The sequence below is a fragment of the Beta vulgaris genome, chromosome 6 (assembly GCF_026745355.1).
Source record: "Beta vulgaris subsp. vulgaris cultivar EL10 chromosome 6, EL10.2, whole genome shotgun sequence".
NCBI classification, from domain to species: Eukaryota; Viridiplantae; Streptophyta; class Magnoliopsida; order Caryophyllales; family Amaranthaceae; genus Beta; species Beta vulgaris.
In genome coordinates this window covers 2,407,860-2,417,948 of record NC_079207.1, presented here as the reverse complement: position 1 = coordinate 2,417,948, position 10,089 = coordinate 2,407,860, and the positions used below count along the sequence as shown (strand labels likewise).

Below are 10,089 nucleotides of genomic sequence, written 5' to 3'. Positions count from 1 at the left end.
TTTGGATTCATCTCTTGGGAACTCCTTAGTAAAAAGAACTTTATTTAGAATGTCTTCGTCTAAGGTCACTCATTTAGAGGCTCAACAAACCTCAACTTTCCACTTCATAGGATTGAAAATTTTCCTTCCACCAAGAGTTGAATCTTGGTCACACATGTGGTAGATCAGAAGCCATATCATTGGATTCAAGAGTTCTTGGTAAAAGTTGTATGAAATTGTAAATAAATCCTATATAGTTTTTTTTTGAGCCCCCTTTCGAAAATTCGTGGTAAGATGAATTTTCTCTGGGCTGCCCTCACACAGAACCAACAAACCCCCTCCCCCAACAATATTGAAATTTTACTTCCATCAAGATTTGAACCATGATCTCCCATGTGAGAGATAGAAAGCCAATACCATTGGACCTAAGTACACACATCCTATGACTATCAACCCCCATACTTCTGTTAATCTATAATTATCATCAAAACAAATTAGGTACCACTTGACTCTTCAACTTGTATATATTTGCAAAAGATGAAAAATATATATTATTATGAGTTTGGTATATACAACTCTTAGAACTAATAAAAAATATTACATTTCTTGAACAAAATCACTTGTCCATACCAAATCACTTGTTTATTAATAGGGTAGAAAAACCATACTAATAATTACTTAGGCCCCCGTTCTTTTGACTGAGAGAAACTGAAATGAACTGAGAGAAACTGAACTGAAAGTACATCCAAAAGAACAAAGCCGAGTCCACTCATGGTACACCCAGGGGCATTTTCGTGATTAATTGGAACTTCAGGGGCACGTTCGTAATTTCGCGCACTCTCTCTCCTCTTCCTCTTTCGCGTGTTCTCCTCTTCCGCGTGCTTTCACTGCCATTTTTTCCGGCGATGCTGCCGCTGCTTTTGCAGCTGCTCATTTCCGACGATACCGTCGTTTTCATCGTCGCCGTCGTCGTCTTCGGCGTAACGTTTCGGGGGTTTTGGTCTTCATTTCCAGATCTCGAAGATTTAGATTTTGCCATTGATGAAGATGACCAAAAATTCGAAGCTGATGAAGGTTGGGATGATTGGAACACAGATGAAAACAAGGAAAACGATGAAGAAGATTCTCAATTCAAGTGTTTGTTCTGTAAATTTCAACTTCATTTCTTCCGATTCCTTGCTTCAACATTGTAGTTCAACACACCATTTTGATTTTTCTGGGTTAAGGAGAGAGATTAGTCCAGAATTATGGTTTGTTTACCTTACTTTCAAATCTTTTGTTTCTGATTTTTTTCAGTTTATGCAAGCTAATGATTGTTTATTTTGTTATACGGTCGCCGGAGTGGTTGAGATGTGGAGGAGGAGAGAGAAAGGAGTTTGTTCATGGTGGTGGTGGTGTGGAGCAGTGTTTATTTACCTAATTTGTGCTTATTCAAGTTTGCTCATTTTCTTAAATGAGTAATTTGTGCTTATTCAAAGTTTGCTCATTTTCTTAGATGAGTAGAAATGCTTGCTCATTTGCTCAGCTGCTCATTTTGTTTATTTTGCTCATTTGCTCATTTTGCTCATTTGCTCATTTGCTCATTTGCTCATTTGCTCATTTTGCTCATTTGGAGAAAATAACCTTGGGCGTACCATGAGCATGGTACACCCATGTGTACTAAAAATATTCCCAACAAAGCCTTATTGCTAAATATGTTCACTTTAATTCTTTTATTATTTATTTGAGAATAAGTTAACTTTTTTAAATTAGCTTTTGCAAAAGGAAAAATTTCAAAAAACTAATTTTTATAACCAACTTTTTTATAAAACTACCTTTTAAAAATTTTCTTTCAAAAAACTACCCTATATAACATATTCATTTCGATATACTACCACGTTACATTTATATTTAATACTAATTAATAAATGACAATCGACCTAGGTGTTGAGAAACACTAGGGAAGAAAAGAATAGCAATTTACGATGACTCAATTATTAATTAGTGATCAAACCCAATTTATGGTAAGACGGTGATATATTGAAACAAATTTGTTATATAAGGTAGTTTTCTGAAAGAATTTTTTTGAAAGAAAATCTTTAAACCAAAATTAATTATAAAAGGTAATTTTACGAAATTTTCCTTTTGCAAAAAGATCATTCCTAGATTTTTCAATCAATTTCGTAGTTGAAGTCTTATGGATAAGAGTTCCCAAGATGTTATCTTATGAAGAAAAATCTAAGATTAACCTGGACAAAATAATCTAAAATTCACCAAAGATCCAACACAGTAACAGTACCCAATAGTGTCCAATACTTGAATAAAGTGCAGAAATGAATGAATGATTTTTACTAAACTTGAAAACCCTTCAAACGCAAGAGAAAGAAAAAGAAGAGAAAAAGAAAGAAAGACATTTTCTGGGTCTCAAGTCATCATCACACCTGGACTAGATCCACCATTAAAACTCTGACAACTTAACCTCTCCTTTTATTTATTCTTTTGGTCCTCTCCTCTAATTTGTAGTTCTTCTTCCAAAAATCATTTTTTCATATACTGAAATTTAACTGTATAAAGATGTTCAAAGATTCAAACTTGCTGAAATTTGAAGTGAATTTGAATTGGTGATGAAAAGTGAAGATTTGAAGAATTCATGTCTGCAAATTCTGCTTCACCCAGTGCTCGGCTGATGTCTGGTAATTGGTTTGTCTTTCTAATCCTGCTCTAACTTATGTATACTAGTCTAATCTTTTATCTTAATTGTGTGTGATTGCATTGTATAAGCTGTTTATTAACTTAAAATTGTGATTTTTTTTGGGGTTTAGATTTTCCATAATTTCATCCATTAGATATAAGTATAGATATCTGGAGAAAAATTTAGATGGTGGGTATTAATTTTTGTGCTTAATTAATTCTGTGCTAGATTCAATATCTTATTATATCTTGACAATTTAGGACTTTAGGTTATATTTGATGGTTTTTTTTGGTAATGCCAAAAGCTGATATATAAAGTTGATGATTTAGTTGATTTGAACCTACTCATTGGATCAGTTAATCAGTTGGTTGTTGTCATTTAATGTGACCATCAATCTTGTGAGCTCATGAAATTATCACACTTTTCTTGTTTGTTGTGCAGTTCCCACAATAACATTAAACCTGAAATATCAATTAGTGAAGATGTCCAGCAATTTTATATTTATAACTAGTTATGTTGATTTTCTGAGAAAGAAAATGAGAGATTCAGAGGAGGATAACAGTTAGAATTCACTATGTTGAGGTTAATGTTGTTTCAAAGTATATACTATTTTTTAGATTTTTAATGTTGCTCCAGATTAAATTGTGTGGGTTGTTTTGCTATGTTTAGTAAGAAATGAAATGCATTAATTTTCTTCTGGAATTGGGAAAAGGTGTTGTTTCTCTCACATTTCTAGTTTCTGTTTAATCTCTGGAGTAAGTTCAATGATAAAAAACTGTATTTGCGTTCATTGATGCTATAATAGAACACTGTGGTGGTGACCTGCTCTTGCATCTGCATCTGCATAGGTTGTATTTTATTAACAACAACATTATCTTGGGGATAATATGGAAGAGAAATTGAGGATGAGGAACAAATACAAGAAACCAACCACTTTGCGTTGCAGTGCAGGGAACAGATGTTCATTACCTGTTGCTGTGGGTAGTGTCATTGTGTGTCTACTTTTGCTACAGCTTTACACTCTTCTCCAACAAGAGGATGCTTTTAAATTGGATTCAGAAATACACATTAGTAAACGTTTTCGTGAACTTGAAGAGGTTGATGAGGAGAACATCCATATGCCTCCACCAAGGAAACGTTCTCCAAGAGCTATTAAACGGAAGCCCAAAAGGCCAAATACTATTATTGAGGAGTTCCTTGACGAGTCTTCTCAAATCCGGCATGTTTTCTTTCCTGACATAAAATCTGCTATTGATCCAAACAGAGGAAATGACAGCTTCTACTACCATCCTGGAAGAATATGGTTGGACACCGAAGGAAATCCTATCCAAGCTCATGGTGGTGGCATTTTATATGATGAGAAATCGAAGACTTACTATTGGTATGGAGAATATAAAGACGGCCCAACCTATCATGCTCACAAGAATGCAGCAGCGCGAGTAAGTATCTTTATGTGAAAATTTTCTCTTTTTATGAATTGTATGCTAATATATAGTACTGAATACTTTGAAACTGAAAATCATTGATGAAATATGTGGTCATGATGTGGAAAGAATCGTCATATGTGTTATAATAAGCAACTTGACATAATTATCAATAATGAGAGCGTGGTGCAAAGATGAGATAATTAAGGATAAAAAGGTTGGATAGTAGGGTTAGTGAACCAAGGACATCTGTCGTGCAATTTATGTTGCATGTGATGGAGTGAACTTTCCTATGAAAATATATCTCCATCATAGAGCATCTCAAACTTATGAGACAAAGTATCTCAAACTTATGAGACATACTGAGACATACTGACATTATCTGTAGAGAAATTTGTGTCAACAAAACATGAGAAACCTGCTTTTTCACATGGAAATGCCATTACTGGTGTTTCTAAACAAATGGAACCATAGGTGCTTTGATCCGTTGGCTTTCTCTTTCTTATGACCACAATCATATGTTCTGGACCAAACAAATTGTCGCTTATTTATGCTCATTTCAACATCAAGCTTATAACTGGTCTAGTGTGGCTGTACGCATGAAGCGATGTGGATCTTGTTCAGTAACATCTTGTTATCTATATGAGTATACTTGAAAAAGTCCAATTTTAACCTGATCCATTATCTATTCCTGCTCCTTTTGAGAACTTTAAAACAAGTATATAGTTGGAATCATGTACTTGAAATGATTTGTCGTCTTTCATATCTCTAAGAGTTTTGACAAGATGGGAATTGATGACTTTTCATTTCTGGATTTTCATGTATTCTGGCAGTTTCTTAGCTACGTTTAGATCTTTAAATGTGTTGGATAATTACATCAGACATGGATTGGGAAGTTAATGCCTTGGACTATAAATTGCTTCTATTGTCTTTTGTGCGACAAATTGAATCTTGAATAAATATACCGGCTTTCCCTTCTCCCTTCTTTTTTTCTTCTTGTTCTCTCCTCTGTTTCCGGACTACTCCCTGTTTTCACTTTTCCCCTTAATCTCTATTCTCTTTTTCTTTCCTCCAATCCTAGATATTTGTCTAGACGATTATTTAAGTTTGTTCTGTCCTAAATTCTTACATAGACAGCACAATTTTTCAACCATGCCAACATAAATTAGGGTGCTTTAGACATGGCACTCAATCTTTGAACAAAATTAAGATAAGCCACCCTAAGTTAGGACACTGTTCAAACTTCTAATTAATAATTTAACTAAAAGTCTACAACCACCCCTAACTCAGCTATTGTCTTCAACATTAGCATAATTTTGCATTTTATCTTACTGTTAATCTTAGCATGATTCTGCATTTTGTTTTTACTGAACACTCCCCTTCCTTACTCTCTCCCGCCCTCCCTTGTCCTTCCAACATTGCTAACTATAACCACGAAACGTCCTTGCGCCCAACTTCAGAATGATGCTATCCTACACCAACCAACACCCCTCCACTTGTCGTACCTGCGTAACCTCGGATATTACACTTCCCTATCTGATCTACTTATGCAAAACTTCTGCAACTCCCTTTAGCTGTTTCATTAATCAATATAACCACATGTAGAGCTTCTACCATCCAAACACCTCTTGATGACTCAATTAACACCGCCCAAAATTAAGAGAATGCACACTCACCCACGGAATAGACAGAGCGAAAAAGTTGAAACCTCCATCACCACCATGTGAGGGCTAGACAAATCTGACCATCAGAAGGCTGAGATATGATCTATTTTGTAGAAATTTGAGTATTTGACCTTTTTAGTTGCATTAGACCACATTGGCTCAAGTTGTAGAACCCAAATGATGGAGAACAATGAGAAGTTGGGAAAAATTGGAGTAAGCTAAGGTAGGGAGGAGACTTAGAAGAGAGTGAAAGAAAGGTTGAGGAGGATGAAGTGATCGATTGGGGTGAGAAATGAGATTGGTTTAGCTTTTTATAAACCTTTCTTGTATCTACATATTTACCTCTATTATAAGCATCTCTACTCTGAACACATATCATTAAGGTGCTTATTTGCGCATATCCTTATAATTTAGGGCAGATGAAGTGTTTTGGGGGTTGAAGTTGATGGAGCACAATTCTCATTGTTACAAGGAGAAAATAGAAATGCCTTTCTTTCTTCTTGTTAAAGAAAAATAAAAATTCATGCATATCATGCTGATTGAATGAAAGTCAGGATTAGGTATTAATATGGAGACAGTCGATGGTTAGGGGTTATATCTGTTCTGTTTTTTAGCGGCGTTCAATTGAATTAGTGCCTCACTGAAGGTAGTTTTTTACACTTTTTTCCATCCACTTCCCTTTAATTTTGCATCCCATGTTAAATATTGTGGATGAATCATCTTGTTACCACTCTTCTGCTTCTGTTGTTCTTATATCCTGCAGTGTTATCTTTTTAGCAGTAAGGGGAGTTGTTGAATTTCTGGCTATATCACGTGAAATTGATGGTGAGAAAGGAAAAGCAGAAGTAGAAACTTTGGAAAAACTAGGGAACAGGGCATCGGTGCCTCCAAAATGATAAACAGTAATCATAAATGTAGATCATGTCGCCAAAAATTAAATTTATCTCCTCATTCCGTTACTCTTGCCAGGATATGATATGTAACAGACATATGAGTGGAGTTTTAGAATAAAAGTTGGTTCTGAAATTCAGTTGCTGCTTTTGAACTCATATTTTTCATCTGACTGTTAACTGTTAAGCCATAAAATGACTTCATCACCTCAAATGTTCTGCTGTTGATTAGAAAATGTCAGAGTTAAATACTTTTGTCATAGTTTATTGTTGAGGTAGAAAGCAAAAATGAGAGATGGAATAACTTGGAGATAGCTACATCTACCCATTTGGTAGATTACCCTTATCTAATAGATAATAGATATATTGATTCATTGTTGCTAAGTTGGATTCCACTACTTCTTGAAGCGTATTAGAGGTGGGTAATCTACCTATCGAGTAGACCAATTTTGTTTCCAAAAAATTGGAGGTGGGTGTAGAATAGTACATAGGATGAAATTTCAAATGAGTCAAACACTTCTATTTAAATCTTGATAGCAATGCCACATTAGATAGTTAACAGTTAGCACTATTAGTGAAAGTGAATATTAATTTGCTTTGGATCTAGTTGCCCATCACTAAGAAGACCTTCCTTGTGCCCAAACTTTTCTTGCTTTCAATCTGCACTAGTTTCTTCACTTTTTGTATTTCTTGCCTAGTTGTCTTGTTCTTGTAACTATAGTTCTCTTTTGTGTTTGAAGTTTGAACTATATATGTTGCAGTTATATTTTTTTGATATATGATATGGTGGTTAGGCTAGAGAATGAAGCTTTTGGCTAATAACTCGCGTGACATTATTATTCTGACTCCCTGGAACTACTTGTGTTCTGGTGGAATTACCAGGAATCCAGATTCAGGGGTAGTTAAATGAGGTTAGCTGTCTAGGCCTTTGGCATACCAAGTGTGGGAGGTATTCGGTGTTCAAAGAATACAATTATGTGAAGTTCTAATTTTGTTGGCACATTCTGAACTAGTTCCTAAGATTCTCAATTGGATAACTGACAGGGTTAGTATACCTATCTGCCCTTACTAAGAATGAGAGCGGAAAAGGTAAGGGATTGCATTTTTGTTTTTGACATGGTGCTAGATACATGGAATATGAGCTCAGATGTTTGGTAGATTTTGGAGCTGTTCTGTGAAATCCTGTTACAGAATGTGGGATTAATCTCTAATCCTTCTTGCCACATCTTCTGTTACGTAACGGTTACACGCTGTGTTAGAACTTCTATTCGTTCTTTTGTCAAAACCGGCCAAATTTACTTGATAATCATGAAGTTATATGAAGCATATTATTCATTCATTCACCACATATATGACATAATATGTAACCCATTCCTATTAAAATGGGCTTTGTCATATTTTTTTTCCGTGGGATATCTAGCCCAACTTTATCTAACAGTGAATGTCCTTTTAGGTTGATATCATTGGAGTTGGTTGCTACTCATCCAAGGACTTGTGGACATGGAAGAATGAGGGGATTGTACTTGCAGCGGAAGAAAATGATGAGACTCATGACCTTCACAAATCCAATGTGCTCGAGAGACCGAAAGTTCTTTACAATGAGAAAACAGGAAAGTATGTTATGTGGATGCATATAGATGATGCCAATTACACAAAAGCCAGTGTAGGTGTGGCTGTCAGTGACTACCCTAATGGACCATTTGAGTACCTCTATAGCAAAAATCCTCATGGCTTTGACAGCAGAGATATGACGGTCTTCAGGGACGATGATGGTGTTGCATATCTCTTCTATTCTTCAGTTGATAACAGTGAACTCCATGTCAGTCCTCTCACTAAGGATTATCTTGATATTGCAAATGCCGTAAGGCCCATTCTCATTGGCCATCGCCGAGAAGCCCCGGCTATATTTAAGCACCAAGGGACATACTACATGATCACTTCAGGCTGTTCGGGCTGGGCTCCTAATGAAGCAATGGCCCATGCATCTGCGTCCATTACAGGCCCATGGGAGACTATGGGAAACCCATGTCTAGGAGGAAATAAAATATTCAGGGACACAACATTTTTTTCTCAGAGCACATTTGTTCTACCCCTGAAGGGGCTTCCAGATTACTTCTTATTTATGGCTGATCGATGGAACCCGGCAGATTTGAGGGACTCTAGATATGTATGGCTGCCTCTGAAGGTTGCAGGTCCAGTGGACCAGCCACTCGATTACAACTTCGGGTTCCCATTATGGCCCCGAGTGTCTATCTTCTGGCACAAAAAATGGAGACTTCCTATCAGGTGGAGTGATTAGAGTATGTTACTTGTATCATATTGTACTACTACATGAGATGGTTAAGTTGGTCTATTCTTTGGTTTGATCTCTATTTTTGTTCCTCTGTAACAGTATTATTTCTTCATAGAGTTTACACGATTTTAGTTTGAACAGGGTAGTATTATTTCTTCATAGAGTTTACACGATTTTAGTTTTAACAGTGTAGTAATAAATCAGTGTACAGGAATAAATGACATGATGTTGGAGGTTTTCTGATATTGAGGCTGCTTTTGTGGTACGTTGCTGTCTTTATTTTGCTATTGCCATTCAGGAAATAATATTAGCTTTCTCCTTATTTTTATTTTCAAGGACCATCTGGATGTTCAGTGGAGTCTGGAGAGCAAGTTCATGCATGTGTGGAAAATGAGACAATGTTGGAGAAGGATGAGAATCATTTCTGAACAAATTTTTTTCTTTTTTACAGGAACATTGATAAAAATTTGACATCAATTTCTATTGCTGATTATGGTTTTCCTGTGTTAATTCAAATCTTTTGCTTTATAAGAGGAGAGAAGATGGCAAACTGGTTATTCTAGTAGTATATGACTCGGGGTCATTTTGGGTGGAGCTTATTTCAATTCTTATTTTCTAGTCGTGTGAAGGTTGAATTGGATTTAATTTGAGTCTAGTTTGCTTGGGATCTATATACAATCAAGTCTGTTCAGGTCCTTTTTTTTTTTTTTTTGACATCGGAAAATCGTACATGCATTAATTAAAAGAGAAAGTACAGCCTAATGCTAATACAATCAAAATGAAAACAAATACATAAACCTAAAGGAGTTTTAAGAGCTCGTACATTCCACCTAATACATAAATAAATACAAACAAAACAAGGTCGTGTAGAAAGTGCGTCGCTGGTCAGTGCTGATGATGGTGGATGCAGACCTCGGATGGCTGAAGGAAGTAGTGGATGAAGCGATTGACGATCACGAGTTGGACGATGAACAATCAACGGCGAGTGTCGCGTCTCGCCGAATGAGCAATCCCAATGATCTGTCATCACTTGGGATTCTGAGCTCATGACCATATGAAGAGTCACAGTCCAATGTGACTCACTACTCTCGAGCGAGAGTATGTCAGTTTTCTCTTTGATGAAAGAGAAACGCTGATAATTGGGCGTGCTGTAAACCCCCAGATGCAG

The 10,089-nt window shown here is 36.0% G+C and overlaps 1 protein-coding gene across 5 annotated transcripts; it reads left to right on the top strand.

Moving 5' to 3' along the window:
- Positions 1 to 2,212: 2,212 nt before the first annotated feature.
- LOC104894958 (uncharacterized) lies at positions 2,213 to 9,186 on the top strand. 5 transcript variants are annotated; one of them, XM_010681344.4, is made up of 3 exons: positions 2,213 to 2,658; positions 3,597 to 4,089; positions 8,082 to 9,186. In XM_010681344.4, exons 1-3 carry the CDS (start codon positions 2,609 to 2,611, stop codon positions 8,925 to 8,927), a joined length of 1,389 nt encoding a protein of 462 aa, XP_010679646.1. In that variant the 5' UTR covers positions 2,213 to 2,608; the 3' UTR covers positions 8,928 to 9,186. The 5 variants fall into 5 exon arrangements, with proteins under 5 accessions (XP_010679646.1, XP_010679647.1, XP_010679644.1 ...); XM_010681345.4 differs by having other exon boundaries at positions 2,214 to 2,651; positions 3,602 to 4,089; XM_010681342.4 differs by having other exon boundaries at positions 2,214 to 2,651; positions 3,499 to 4,089.
- Positions 9,187 to 10,089: the final 903 nt, after the last annotated feature.

Coding starts and splice junctions, on each gene's coding strand:
- LOC104894958 (XM_010681342.4), top strand. CDS start 3,538: ATGGAAGAGAAATTGAGGATGAGGAACAAATACAAGAAACCAACCACT. Junction 4,090..8,081: donor ACAAGAATGCAGCAGCGCGA/GTAAGTATCTTT, acceptor ATGTCCTTTTAG/GTTGATATCATTGGAGTTGG.